The sequence below is a fragment of the Hyperolius riggenbachi genome, chromosome 3 (assembly GCF_040937935.1).
Source record: "Hyperolius riggenbachi isolate aHypRig1 chromosome 3, aHypRig1.pri, whole genome shotgun sequence".
Taxonomy (NCBI): Eukaryota; Metazoa; Chordata; class Amphibia; order Anura; family Hyperoliidae; genus Hyperolius; species Hyperolius riggenbachi.
The window spans coordinates 371,280,546-371,296,393 of record NC_090648.1 but is presented as its reverse complement, the minus strand read 5'-3'; the positions used below and the strand labels follow the sequence as shown (position 1 = coordinate 371,296,393).

The window sequence follows — 15,848 nt, the reverse complement described above, 5'->3', positions numbered from 1 at the left end:
AACGGATGCAAACATGAGATGGACTAGAAAAAGCCAGTAATGATCAGAACAGTATGGGATCAATATTTTCATATCTGTGCACTAGAGATTCTGAATACAGTTCCGAATGCTACATTATTTCTTGGCTGGCAATACATGCAATTATATCACATTACTAGCATACATTATTGATTTCAAGTGTATTTCTTAATGAGCCTCTTCACTGCTTTATTTCCAAGAATGCTCATTGAAGATACATATTTCCATTCTATCCATCTCTTCAGCGACTTCTGAATTTTATTTTTACTCTTTATATTTCATCCTTTTTTCACTTTTAGCTGTCTTATTTTACGACCTAATTTAGGAATAAGCAGAGCATTTTCCTAGCATCCACATCTTGACTAACTCAGGCCGGGGAAACTGTACTAGCAAATTAAAGCCACTAGCTGCCAATCCCCTAGCTTGTAGCACTGTTTATACGTTTCCTGTCAGATAATAGACAGTTACTAGTTTAGTTGCTAGAACTTCTTTCATTTCCTGAGTAAGCAAAGATTGACAGCCAGGTTAGTTTGCAGCCAGGTTAGGAGAATTTTCTGTACATCCCTAATGATGGCAAACCTACAGATATTAGATAGTTATTGTCTCCTCTGGGCTATTGTAACCAGAATGAGCAAATATGGCTGAAGATTCCATGCAGACACCACCGGCCAAGTCCTGTTCTGGGAAAAAATCACTGCAAATACTTGGCAGGTTTCTACTTTCCCCATTACAGAGGCAATGGTGATCTACCGTCCATGACCCCCCTTTTTTTCTCCATAAAGAAAGAGGGATGCTAGGCTGAAGCAAACATTCCTCTCTGTAGCAGGACTGGCAGATCGGACGCTTTGAACATGGTCTGCACATCCCACCATCTTGTGATGTCTATGGGGTTTATTTGTAAAGCTGTACTGTTTGTCCCAGTCTCCCCCCTGCGCTCTGCTGTACGCCCATAAATCAATCGATGGCGACATGCAGCGTGTTGCCAGCCGGCTGTTTACATCTGAAGTGTCAGTCTCTGCCGCTCCCCCGCCTCCGATATCGCCACTTCCCGCCTGCGTCCCTTCCCTCCAATCAGCGGGGAGGGAAGGGACGCAGGCGGGTAGCGGTGCTATGGGGGAGGCGGGGGAACGGCGGAGACTGTCACTTCAGATGTAAACAGCCAGCTGGCGACACGCTGCATGTCGCCAGCACGGCGATTGATTTATGGGCATACAGTAGAGTGCAGGGAGGAGACTGGGGCAAACAGTATAGCAACAGAGGCTGGGCATTATATGCAGACCCAGCCTCTGTATGCTAATTGGATTCTTAGAACCCACCCCCAAGGGTACCCGAGGTGACATGATGAGATAGACAATGTGTATGTACAGCCAAGCATACAAATAACTAAGCGGTGTCCCATTTCTTCTTTTTCTACCACAAACAGTTAAAGGGAACCAGAGATGTTCCCTAGCTGAAAAAATGAAAAAGCTTTTATACATACCTGGGGCTTCCTCCAGCCCCATACGCGCTGATCGATCCCTCGCCGCAGTCCACCACTGTCTGCATCTACGAGAACCGGCTCCCGTCAGTGACGTCATCGGAGCCAGGCTACGCTGGAGAAGTGCGCCCTCTACGTATCTCTCCATACACTGCGGCAGAGATACGCAAGCGGCGCACTTCTGCTACGCTAGACTGGCTCCGACTGACGGAACAGCGCGGAGCCGGTTCTCGTAGCTGCGAGCAGAGGAGGATGGCGGCGTGGGATCGATCAGCGCCTATGGAGCTGGAGGAAGCCCCAGGTATGTATAGAATCTTTATTATTTTCAGCTATGGTTCCCTTTAAACATTTGGGTTTGATGCAAGTAACAGTTTCCCTCCAGTCGGGACCGAGTTGGACTACAGCATAGCCATGAAACTCTTTCTTGTAAGAGGACAGCTTATTTTTTTCTGGTAGAGAATAGCTTCTGAGAGCATGGAATAGATTAAAAAGGTCAATAGTTCATATATTTTAGCTTCTGGGCAGGGATGGCGCCAGGGGGGTGCTTTGGGGTGCTGAAGCACCCCCTAAATTTGTCCAAGCACCCTATTAGCACCCCCTAAAAAAACAGGTGATGATTTTGTTTTGTTTTTTATTTGTTTGTTTTTTTTTTGCTCTGCTTTTTTAATTTTTTTGACCCAGGCCAGCCCAGCCTGAGTCTGCACTGCGGCGCTGTCCCCCTTGCTGTGTACTGGCGGGCGGGCGGGCGGGGTGGCCGACGTCAGACGTTGCGTGCGCAGCGCACGCTGATGTGACATCACTTGGCCTGTCCCAGACAGCATAAAACAGCACACGCCCCACGCTGATATACAGAAAATAAAACCTTATGGGAAGTGGAGTTAAAATCTACACTAATGCTAAGTTCATGTTTTTCTATTCTATATACTATTGTAGAATGCAAATAATGATACTATAATTTCTGACTGTATTGATATTTTGGAGATTTTCCCAATTGTTTCTGATTTTGTTTTACATCTGTTCGTACCAGACTATGTTAATTTAAGCAGACTACAATTTGTGTTATATATATTATATAGAATAATTTCACACTGGTATGAATAACCTGACGTTGTATGTCTATCTGGATTTTGTTTTATTGAACAAAATCTGTTTGAAACTAAAAATATGGATCCCTATAAGCTGTAATGGAGGACTGTAGAGTTGTGTCAAATACCCATCCACAAAGTTTGTCATCTCTGGCGCTTTAAGAAGACAGGGTCAATGGAAGTCAATGGGCCGTGCAGCGCTGCTTCTGCTGCTGCTGCAAAGTAACAATCACGGCTGCTGATCAGTTTTTCCATTCAAGTGGATGAAGTTTCTGATTGGAACTTTAGAGCAATTAAGGTTGGTGATTGAAGTGGTAATCACCTCTGTATAAAATCAGATTGCCTTTTAAAAAAAAAAAAAAAATCACTCGCTCTTAAAGGGGCAAACTAATTTTAAAGAGTGGAGAAGAAAGAAATGTTAAGATAATAGCTGATCAGCTGTTCTTTATATAAATAGGCTATATGTATTATGAACTGTATCAGTAGTTTCTGTTCCTATCTACATCTATTTCTCTGCCAATCTGCGTAAGGTAAAAGGTTAATGGAATGTATTAGAGAAAAAGTACTGTATATTCTGGTGTATAAGACTGCTTTCTAACTCTTGAAAATCCTCTGAAAAGTCAGGGGTTGTCTTATACGCCAGGTGTCTTTGATGCCGTGTGAGACACCCTATCCTGTTACCGTCTCTCAGATCTCACTCCTGAGGACTGTAGTGAAGCAGCGCAGGTGCACATGTGCAAGATCTGAGAGGCGGAGAAAGAGGTAAATAGGATACAAGGACAGGCCAGACAGGTGAAAGAGGCGAGTTTTATGGGCACAGCGCAATCTATTCTTCCATACCGCTCTGATAAACAGGTAGACAACGAGAGTCGACCAATCCACTTAGGGAGAGGGAAAGTTGACCAATCCAACCATTCAATTACCTATACTTTTATATACTGGGTACCACATACAGTACAGCACCAGTATCTGTTCATGCATAGCACCAGTATTTGATGTTTTTTACATTTTTATTTGGAGTGCGTTGGAAGAGGGGTAGTCTTATATGGTGAGTATATCCCAAATTCTATATTTTAACTGAAAAAGTTGGGTGGTTGTTATAAACTCCTGGTCATCTTATACGCTGGAATATATGGTAGATCTGTAGACTGTTAGCAAAGCTCAACTAAACGGAGTAGTGCTGGCGGGTTCGCTGCACAAACATGTCTCTCAAACTCATGCTTGCATCAGGATTCATGGGTTCTCAAACCCACCTGTCTCTGAATGCTCAATGATGGGTTTGCCATTTACCAGCTGAGCCACAATGCTTCAGGTTCGCACCATTCTGGCCAACTCCTCTCTCCCACTTCCCATGGTTGGTATGCCCATTCGTTCACCCTGCAGGGGAGCAAGGCTGACATAATGCCATGGAAGCAGAAGCATAGCGTTATAGCCAGCTAGCTGTATTACTTCACACTGTTCATCCAGCCTACCTGCCCGGATCTCTATGCTTCTTACTCTCTATGCTTCCTAGCCCGGCTCCCATGCAAGGTGGTGAGCGAGGGGGTATAAAAGGCAGGGGACGGGGAGGCTCAGGCAGCATTAGTGATGTGGTAACGCTTGTGGTTCAGTTCTACAGGTACTGTCAAGATTTGCATGTGGAAAAACAATGCTACAAGTCCACCCACCAGATTCGCCTAGTAAACAACACCACAAGAAGTTAACCCATCACTAAAACTGAGACTTACAACCTTCAAGACCCCTTACTCCCCACCATATCGATTATCTACATTTTCACAAAAAGCCCAATCACCAAAGTTAGTAATATATAGACAATCTGTTATAGAATAAATAGAACTTATTAACTTTTTGCTGCCAAGCTTTTACTCCCAAATTCCGCCTCTGGTGGTCAAGCTAGTTGTAAAATTTTTTGCATGTACTAAAAAGCCCAAATTAAAAATGAAAGGTCATTACAGACTCCCTAACCTATATAATTTCTAAAAACAGGGAGCCTGTAGAAATTACAGAATTGTCAATTCAGTGCATCACATGATCATGTCACTAATATTAAGAAATGTTATATTTTCATTGAAAATACTATAAATTGTGTGCTAAACTGGTGCTTATAAAAACAAACTCTTCAATATCTCCATTTAATTTATATTATGAAACTAAGCTTATATAATGACTAAAAAAAATAAGTGTACATAAACCTGTGCACACTAGTAATGGTTAAAAAAGAGAAAGAAAAAGAAAAGATGAATACAGGTAAATAAAGTTAACACTTAAAGTGTTAACTTTGTTTAACATTTTAAAATCACAGCCTTAAAATGATTTGAAATATCTGTCACATGTACGGATACAATCGGATACATTTAGCATTTCATGAAGTTTCTGATGACTGCGCATGTGTGCATGAATTTCAATTGTGCATGTTTGTATGCATGTGTGTGCAGTACGGGCAGTTAGGGGCAGTTTAATTTTGATTGAAGATTTTATTTTATCATTTCCGAGGCTTTATATTTTTTATTCCTCCTGTCACAAAGTGCTTACATGTGACAGTAGATACTGTGATAGGTCCTCTTTAGAGACACTAAAGACACCTCCTCTGCCAGTGGTGAAAATTAGGACTACCAAATTACATTGTATGGCCACAGTCCAGCAACTCCTACAAACAAAGAGGGGCTGCAAGGTTTGCATTTATACTGGCATCACGGAGTGCAAATGAGCACTTTCTGGTGGTTGCAGTAAATGTGAAAGAGAAAGCATGAACGTTCATTTTGTAATCTACTTCAGCCACCCTGGTTCTGTGCTACATGGAAACCGTGGAGGTGGACAGTAGTAGCAATAATTCTAAGTGAGCAGTGGCATTTATTGCAGTCCATAGTGGTGATTGGGTGGCCGCAGAGCAATCTAGATCAACCCAGTGTCATCTGAGGGAAAAGTTCTTTAAAAAAAAGAAAAAAAAACCTCACTCATCCACCCACCCAACCAACCAACCAACCAACCAGCTGTGGTGTCAGTCAGACAACATTCCAAAGGTTCCTTCTGGCACCCAGTGGCGAATAATGGCATTGCACTTGAATGCATGGCAAATGTCAAAACAGTGTCACCAGGCATTAATTTTTTTCATTTGTTAGGCCCGGTTCACATTAGCGTTCGCTTTCCGGATTTTCCGGATCTGATCCGGACCGCATACTGTACAAACGGAACGTACGTTCCACATAGCAATGTAAAGTCTATGCGGACGTTCACACGCGTCCGTTCCGTACGTACCGGAGCCGGATCGGATCCGGACTCCGGACTCTTTTCCAACATGCGCTATTCTTTGGGTCCGGATCTGCGGCCCACGCACCCGGACCGGAGCCGGACCTGAGCCTGACAGCACCATCCGGAACACAGAAACCAATGGGGAAAGGAAGGCACAGAACACACTGCCTACAAAAACCTGACGTTCTACCCCACTTCCTATGCGTATCCAAGCGGTCATTTCGGATGGGGACACATGGGCCAAGCTTGTCTGGAGTGGAGCAGCAGTGACAGACGTGCTGGAGCTGTTTGACAGAATGTCGGAGGTGGAGGTGAGGCCTACAGCGGAGGAACCTGATTCTACAGGTGCACCAGGAGCACCTTCTACTGACCCCAACATTTTTTTCTTAAAATTTCGCTATTTTTTTGCCCACGGATCCGGATAAGGTCCTGATCTGATCAGGATCCGATCAGGATCCAGTCCGTTTGCATGGCAAAACGCAAGTGTGAACGGGGCCTAAGTGTGAATCTACCCTAAGGGCAAGAGCACACAATCATTAAACACCAAAGTCTCCTGTTTGTTCCAATTGTGAGGAGATCCACAGATAAAAATTATATTTCTATGGCAGCGTGCACACCCACATTTGTGCTCTATATGCAGTTGATATCAGATCTGGCAGACGCTGCATCCAACCTCTTTTGGCAAGTTGTTAGACTTTTAATATGGTAACTCCTACAAAACAAAAAGTATCTGTCATTGCAGCTGAACATGCAGTAAATGTCGATATGGTGTTTCATTTTTTCCCCCTAATGGTAGCGTGAACCTAGCCTTTTTTGCAAAAACATATGGACAGCACTGACGTGTTTATAGCCAATTTTTAGGGAGAGTAGAATTTCACTTTAAATCAGTCAGTTTATGGTGCTTGGCTTCATAGATATTGATCTATACCACTCAGCATCTACGTCACCAATGCCTGTCCCTTATATTCTACAGCCTGAACTTAATAATGTACTGTTCTAAGCAATTGGGGTGAAGTGTCAAGCCCATCACAGCAAAATACTGTTCACTCTAAGCAGCCCGTTTCTAAATGAGTGATAAATTGCCAGTCTAAGCTTCGCTTGACATCAATAAACACTGTAAATGTAATATTTGGCCTATCTAGAAAAGTAAATGTTGCTTCACAGGCTACACATGACCTGAGATGTTACGGCTCATACACATGCCTGACTTAAAGAGGAACTCCAGTGAGAATAATGTAATAAAAAAGTGCTTCATTTTTACAATAATTATGTATAAATGATTTAGTCATTGTTTGCCCACTGTAAAATCATTTAAATCCCTGATTTACATTCTGACATTTATTACATGGTGACATTTTTATTGTTGGCAGGTGATGTAGCTGCTGCATGCTTTTTTGGCCGTTGGAAACAGCTGTAAACAGCTATTTCCCACAAAGCAGCAAGGTTCACAGACAGAAAACTGCCAGGAGTACGTACTCAAGAGTTTCTTGTGGGAGGGGTTTCACCACAATATCAGTCATACAGCGCCCCCTGAAGGTCTGTCTGTGAAAAGGAATAGATTTCTCATGTAAAAGGGTGTAACAGCTACTGATTGGGATACTGTTCAATTCTTGGTCAGAGTTTCTCTTTAAGTCGGCTGAGGCAGCCAATAACAACCACCTCTGCGATAATCAAGTGTGTGTACGGCAGCTGCCGACCTCCAACCTGTGAGCGATCCACCCAGCTTATCTACTCAGCCCCAGCAACACAGATCCCCTCCCTATCCCATTGTTTGCCTGTCGCCTCTCCCACGTCCCCCCGCCTCCCCTGCATAGCAACACAGCAGGATAAAAAATACACAGCTAATAATGACTCCTTAACACGAGTAACAATGACTCCTTAATCATAGCTATTTTTACTTGCACCCATGGAGTGGAGCCTTTATTTGCATATCTTTACCTTTTAGGTATCCAGCTCCAGAATATTGGAGGTTGTTGCAGGGGACCTTTTTACTATTTGTCATTGAAATAGTATAAATACACACAAAACTGAAAATAATACACCTTTAGTTCCAAATAAAATATTGTCACTATACATTGTACTAGAGAGATCATTTAAATGTTGTAATAACCAGGATAAACGGGCAAATAAAATGTGTGGGATTTCTCTACAGTAGCACTTTTTACTTTAAAAATATAATGGCTGAAAATTGAGATATTATATAATTACTTTTTTCATTTGTTTTGCTTATTCCCTTTAATCTGCATAGGAAATAAAATTATTTCCAACAAAAACCTAGCTTGCACCACAAAAAAAATGCATGGATCATTTAGGTGTGATAAGCAGTAATAAAGTTATTGGTGAATGGGAGGGGCATGAAATGTGAAAATTGCTCTGGTTTTTAAGGGGAAATCACCTGTGGTAGGGAAGGGGTTACATACCTGCACTGTATACATAGGAAATGCCTTGATTATCTAAATCTAACAAAGATAAGTTGTCTAAATTCTGAAAGTAAAGGATTGGCTGTAAGAAAACAATAACAATGTTAATAACTGTTCCTGTACAGAAGATCCTCCAAGATTCTGGTGGTTTTTCATAATTTGACTTGGTATCCTGTATACATGCATTCAGGGGCGTAACTATAAATCACTGGTCCCCCCTGTGAAACTTTGGATGGGCCTCCCCAGCTGTCTTTGATGGAAGGGGGAGCGCTGATGGTAACCCGAGGTGAGGGGGGGGGGAGTCGCCCCCCACTGCTGTTTGCGCCGGATGCGCCCTCTTCCTGTGCTGCATCCCTCCTGCCCCTAAAAATGGCCCTGGAAGGCCCCAGAGCCAGGGGCCCCTCTCAGGCTTCTCCCCCCTAAGGGCCCCCCTGCTGCTGCATCCCTTGCAGGGGCTATTGTTATGCCCCTGCATGCATTTAAAAGAAGCACCTGGTAAAACGGGTGCAGGATCTCACCACTTAACCGATATTCTACTTTTCCCCTTCAGTAACCTAACGTATAGTAGCGTATAGTGAGTTACCATGGCAACACGCATTTTACCATGGTAATGTGACTTGCACTAATTGCACAATGTGATTTTCTCTCCATGCAATAGTACCAGTAAAATGACCATGCGACAGTTTGTGCATCAGGCCCATTTTATTTTAGACCTCGTTATTTCACTTTTCACATTGTATTTTTTGTCTTTCTTGAAACATCGTCTTCTTCCTGTTGCTATAAAGGCACCTCTGTACATACCTTATAGACAAATCCGTCTGGGCAGCTGTGATCATATGTGAAGGCTTTGTACACCACGAGGAACACTATGCAAGCAAGGAACGCAAGTGCCAGACTTATGAGGATGGTAACCTGGAAAAGAAAGAATAAAAGGGAAGATTTTTTTTGTTTTGTTTTTAAAAAGTTCATAACTCCAGAAAAGAAAGATCTGCACTGTCACATTCTAGACATAATTATTGGGTCATATTGATGTGTTTATTTAGCAGGTGCTTTAATGGGAAAGATGTTGTTTTCAAGCTGCTGTTTTGCCCCTGGGATGGAAAACAGGGACATTGCGCTACTGAAAGGACTACAATCAATAGGAGGAAATTGACAGCTTCCCTCTCACTGAGTCGAGGAATGAAGACAAGTAAGCATCATTAGGGCGTCATGTTCCTTCTGATCTCCCTGGAACCTGACATCATGTCTCTCTTTGCATGGCCTTTTGATAGTATACCATGAATTAAATTACACAGTACATTTCAAGGTTTTCAAAGAAAGCTTTTCAAGAGGTTTGTGCTTTCAGCATTTCTGCTCTTGAGCAGAAACAAGTTTGCTCAGTCTGTCTGTTAAGAGATCACATCAGACCAGACAATCCACCTACCAGCTTTGAAAAGATGTCATGCTTCTGGCCTCACTCGGCACATGGCCATTAATGAAAAATGCCCTCTTCAACCCTGTCTTCCATAATCCCCTTCTTATGCTTTCAGAACCACTTACTAAATAATTATATTCTGTGATTGGCAAAGTTTCTCCTACCTCTTCTTATTCCAGATGTCACAGACCTTGCTGCCTCTGCATTTCTAGAATTTTTAATATTGATATCAGGCTTCAATGTCCATATTCAGTTCTTAACCATTTTGCTTCCTTTAGGACAAACATATGTTTTAGTATGTCATAGCATAAGCCATTGTTTTGCAGCCTTTAAGGAACCCTTTATTAAACCATTATGTTAAATTGCTAGTCAGAAAGGTTCATTTGTACTGGAATATTAGGGCTGTTTGTGTGGGAGCTGGCATCAAACAGGCCCCTGGTCTATCACCGTCACTGTTAATACACAATTATGTGCATTACAATCCCACGCTCCATTATACATTATACTATTATACACTTGCCGCACTGTGAACATCACATCTTTTGCCACCACAATTTACTTTAAGTAATTTTTCCCCATACAATAGTCATCATGTTGGACAATGCAGTACAGTGTACATCCTGCAACATGTATGCATGCCTTGATCAGCAGATAGAGGGTATTTACTGTTGCCCTGGGTGTGTGCGTGTTGCTCAATTAGAGGCTGAAGTCAGAGGGCTAAATGAGCGGCTCGCAACACTGAGACTTACGATCCAGACACTGAATGGAACCGGTGAAGATAAGGTGGGTGGAGTACAGCAGGAGCAAGAAGCAGAGGTAGCCGCTAGATGGATCACAGTTACAAGGGGTAGGGGAAAAGGTGGCAGGGAAGCTAGTCCCGATTAATCCCTACATAATAAGTATGCTTGTTTGTGTAATATTGGGGATGATGATTCTGGAGTAGCCACGCTGGGAATAACAGAGACATGGCTGGATGAAAGCCATGACTGGATAGAAAATTTAGAGATATACAATGTGTTTAAGAAGGATAGAACAGGGAAAAAAGGTGAAGGAGTTTGGCTCTTTGTTAAGAACTGTTTTACAGCTGTCCTGAACGATGAGATGGATGAAGATTGTGAAGGTGTGGAGTCCGTTTGGGTAAATATTCATGGTGGAAATGCTTTTTAAGCTACCAACAAGCAAGAAAATACTCAAAATAAAATTGACAGCACTTTTTCACCAACTTTTGGGTACTTTTTCAATTGTAAAATGCTGAAAAGTTAGTTTAAAGAGAAGATGAAAAAGTTAATTGCATATGGGGCCCGGTCTACCAGAGTGCATTAAGAGGATAAGACTTCATAGCCTAGGCTAAGCATCGCTGGGAGGGCAATATGCACAGCAATATATTGATATAGGAAGGGTTTACAATGCTGAAACCAAGATAATTAAGGTAACAACGGGTATCCCAAATCATTTATTACATCCCACTATATGTTGTTATGATGCCTCTTTAATTCCATTAAAAGAGGAATAGCATTAGAACATTTTCAACATAAATCCACAGTTTAACTTAAAAATAAATTATGAACATAAAGACGATTAAACATGCTCAACCTTGAAACGAGGCAATATAGAAGTTTTGTTTCCTTTGTATTCATGAATGGAAGTAGCATATAAAATAGTGCTGGAGGTCAGAAAAATATCAGTTTTCATATTTTCTTTTAGAAAAAAAAAGTAATAAACAGATTAGTGCTGCACAAGTTTTTTTGAAATCTAATGTTATTAAAAATGATCTTCCTATTTTTATCTGCAGCCAGCTAGGAATTATCAGAACTGACAGCAGCTCAGTCCATGCTGTTCTTCTTCAGAGCCTTACAAATAGTTTTCTCTGTACTCAGCTAGGAGCACAATGGCTTTGAGCCTGAAATTTCTACTTAGCTGCAGGAGGAAGCAGCTGCACAGGACAGGAATCCTTTGTTACTCATTTCAACACCTGGGCTGATACAGCGACTGGCAGCAAACTCTGCCACTACTATATGCCAGTTCTGTTGAAAGCATTATGTTTCATATCTCCATAAAAATAGTATTAATAAAAATAATATTAAACTAAAAATGTTTGTCATGAACTCTTGCAATTTCTAGAGCCATAGTGAAAAAGTTGAGTTTTACTCAACAAAAATTGGAAATTCCCTTTAACTCCCTTGGCGTTATGATTCTTTCTAGATTTTAGGGTCTAAGATTCTTTACTTTGAATTTTTTAAGTAACAGAAACAGAAAAAAGAAACATACAAACATGACAGAATATCATACGGTGTCAGAACTCGGTACATGTAATAACAATGGTGAACCAGCAGTGTCCACCTACATAAATAGCATCACAGCATGACAATAAAAAGAGGAACCAGAAATCAACAATTTGTTATGCGTACCTTCGTGCCCAAAAAACTCACATGGCTGCCCCCATGTGTGCATATGCTAGACACTCCTTCATACCATCTAGGTGTGAGAACTCACTTAGGGGGGACCAGGGCCCAGAGGGATCATACACCTGGGACCCCACAAAATATAGACTACAAATAGGTTTAGGATCTAAAGATAAATGGTGTTTCTAGCATTCCGGAAAACCACCCAGGAGAAAAGAGCCTGGGAGGTAGAAACATTCAACATTATAAAGAGAAGGTGAAAGAAAAGGAAGAAAGGAAGAGAGGGATATCTGGATCAATCAGGGTGTCCAATCGGGGCCATCAACCCATGGTCCACCAAGGAAGAGGGGAAGGGCATTTTTTTGCATGCTTTTAGTTCCTAAAACCTGGAAAAAAATGATAGGTAGGTATGCAGCAACCCAGCACTCACTCATCTCCCTGGGATCCAGAGCTGCAGTTAACCCGATAGTGAGAGTGCCGGCTGTCATCGTGACGAAAGGCGATGATCTCACCAGGGGGAAGCAGAGCCTCAGAGGAGAGGAAGAAGAATGGTGGCTGACGTCTGTATTCCCGCGGGAGTTAAAACGCCCACAGCGCACATTGCTCTGCAAAGACCTCCTGGCGGCTAAGATGAGTTCAGCTCGGAGTTACTGCTCCTGGGATGTTTTTCCTACTCCGACCTGAACTTGTGATTACCACTAAGGAGGTTAAAGGACAACTACAACAAGAGGGATATGGAGGCTGCCATATTTATTTCCTTTTAAACAATACCGGTTGCCTGGGAGCCCTGCTGGTCTGTTTGAATCACACCACAAACAAGCATGCAGATAATTTTGTCAGATCTGACAGTAATGTCAGAAACACGTGATATGCTGCATGCTTGTTAAGGGTCTATGGCTAAAAGTATTAAGAGGCAGAGGATCAGCATGATAGCCAAGCAACTGGTATTGTTTAACCTCCTTTGTGGTTATCACAAGTCAGGCTCAGGGTGGGAAAAACAAGCCAGTAGCGGTAATCGCGAGCGTGACTCGTTGTAGCTGCCAGCAGGACTGTGCAGATGTCACACTTGGTATAACGTATACACAGAGGATCAGATAATCGTAGTCAATCGTAAGCTAGGGTCATACACGAGAGATCAGAAGGCAGTGGTACAATAGGTTGAGACAAAGGCTAGGTCGTTAAACAAGCTGAGGTCATACACGGAATATCAGATGGCTACAGTACAATAGGCTGAGGCAGAAAGCTTGGTTGTTAACAGTGAGCCAGAGGAGGGGGAGGAAAAAAGGAAGAAAAATTGTTGGCACTGCAGCTAAGGACAGCTGACGCTGGGAGGGTCTAGGCAGGATAAACACACACTCTCTTTTCTTATTACTCTGGTGCAAACTGCGTGCTCTGATCAAAAATGGAGAGTAGACATTCAAAAATGAGGAGAAGGAAGGCCGATCGGCACTGCAGGTGCTTTATTCCATATGCAGGCACAAGTACAGTACACAAAATGCAAGGATAAAATAGTCACGTACCATGGGATGGAGAGTGGTGTGGTGGTGCGGTGGGTGCCAGGGGAAGGTGCCTGACGGCCGTTTCGCGCTGTCAATGTGCTTTAACGGAGGCTGCCATTGAAGCGCATTGATAGAGCGAATCGGCCGTCAGGCATCTTCCCCTGGCACCCACCGCACCACCACACCACTCTCCATCCCATGGTACGTGACTATTTTATCCTTGCATTTTGTGTACTGTACTTGTGCCTGCATATGGAATAAAGCACCTGCAGTGCCGATCTGCCTTCCTTCTCCTCATTTTTGGTTGTTAACAGGCAGGGGTCATACACAAGTAGTCAGATGGCTAAGGTACAAAGGGTTGAGACAGAATCGAGGTCAAGGAGTAGCAAAAGTCATACACAATAATCAAAATACTGGACTAGCTGGAATATATATATATCGGCAGTGTCTGCATATATATAGCTCAATAACCTAACTAGACTAAGCAACAAGCAATAATATCACAGAGACAGAGTGCCCAGCACCAGCGTACTGATTGCTATACTGGGCAGTGAATGAAAGCGAGGCAGGGGTTTAAATCCTACAAACCCTGCCCAGGACCGGCCCAACCCAGAGCATCCAATTGGAGTGTCAGCTGACAGCATGTCAGCTGACACTAAATCCTCCGACGTCGGAGGGTATAAGAGCGGCTCTGATCCGCGCACGCCCGCCCAGGGACACAGGGGAGGCGCGCACTCCCGTTCACCGCCGCATGGGTGCCGGGGATGCCGCCGGATGAGGAAAATCGTGGCCGTGCTCCGCTTACTGAGCCGCCGGTGCTGGAACCACTGACAGGTGAGTTCCTTACAGCAGAGCATAGCGCACAGTGCGTTTTCACTAACCTCACAGGCGATCCAGATGCTGGCATGGTGAAAATTTTCAGTTTTCCATACTGATAAGGGTGAGCACTGCCTTATGCTGGGCATACATGGTGAGTTTCTTGTTATCAATCGAGCCGCTGATGGCTCGATTGATAATATCCGACGTGTCCGATCATCGCGGCAGATCGATTCTGTGCTTGATCCCCGCAGGCGGACAATAGAAAAAAACGAGCGGCTGATAAGAAGCGCCCGCGGGGATGAGCGGGAATCGATCGGAAATGCAGACGCAAAAAGGCTCGATGCCGGCGCAAAAACTTACCATGTATGCCCAGCATTACACAATAATAAAGATATTTTGTTCAACTCACTCTTAGGGAAGGCTAACACCTGTGTGCAGCAATAACAGATGCATTTTGCCGCATGAAGCCTGCACAGAACACATCAGACCACGTGAGCATGGTCACCAGCAGGGCTCGCGCAGGCACAGTAGATGCTGATCTGGCGAGGTCGGCATCTCCAATGGAGGGGATCCCGGGACGCCAGAGCTGCGGCAAAGGCACAGGACAGCTGCCAGGGGCTGGAAGAAGCCCTGGTAAGTACATCTTTTTTGTTTTGTTTTTATTCCCCGAACATTTCCTTTAAGTGGTGCTTTTGACTTCAATTTTAACTGTAACCTTTAAGAAAAATTGTAAATGTTTTAATTTACAATTATTCTGGAAAATATCTCCCTCCTACACAATGTTATTAATAGTATCTTATGTTGGCTGGGTAGAAGTTTAAACGTATCTTCCTTTTCCACATTTCTGGGATCCTAAACACGTGGGTGTTCTGCAGAACATGGGTTAGTTATGCTGTCTCCAAGTAAGCATGATTTAATCCATTTTCATAGATGAATGCATTTCAGTCGCTGCCATTAATAAAATAAATATCTATAATAATAAATGTTTGATATACACCACCAGACACTAAAATGTCTCTATACAGCATAGTTTTTACTGACCCACTTTATTTGGCAAGTGGTTTCTAAATCTGTCACATGCATAGCAATAACTTAGAAGTGTGAAGAATGGTTTTATTTGCACGTGTACGTACTGTGAATGTATCTGTCATGCATGGTTGTCATGTTCTTATGAGAAGACGCTGGTTACGTTTATCAGTAAGGGATTTAATTATTTCATAATCTTTATTTTTTATTGTTCATTAATATTTTCAGCATTTTTCTTATTATTGCCATAGACCAGAACTAATTAATTCTGTCATATTTCTGAGGTATGCATCAAATTTCTAGGCACAGGATTGTGCTCAGCTTCTGTTGCCTAGTAACTAGCAATATTACTGCAGATTCATAAACCGGAAGTGTTCAGGAGTGGTCATGTCCTGTATTAGTCTGCAGTTGGAGAGACACAGTACATTGCAGTGCATTG

General features: G+C 42.8%; 1 protein-coding gene across 1 annotated transcript in view; it reads right to left on the bottom strand.

The window, feature by feature from the left end:
• The window catches only part of NSG2 (neuronal vesicle trafficking associated 2), a 131,927-nt gene that overhangs the window by 12,611 nt on the left and 103,468 nt on the right, over nucleotides 1-15,848 (bottom strand). Inside the window, exon 4 of the mRNA XM_068277172.1 lies at nucleotides 9,051-9,161. Coding sequence (XP_068133273.1) covers nucleotides 9,051-9,161 — 111 coding nt within the window. The remainder of the gene's footprint in view (nucleotides 1-9,050; nucleotides 9,162-15,848) is intronic.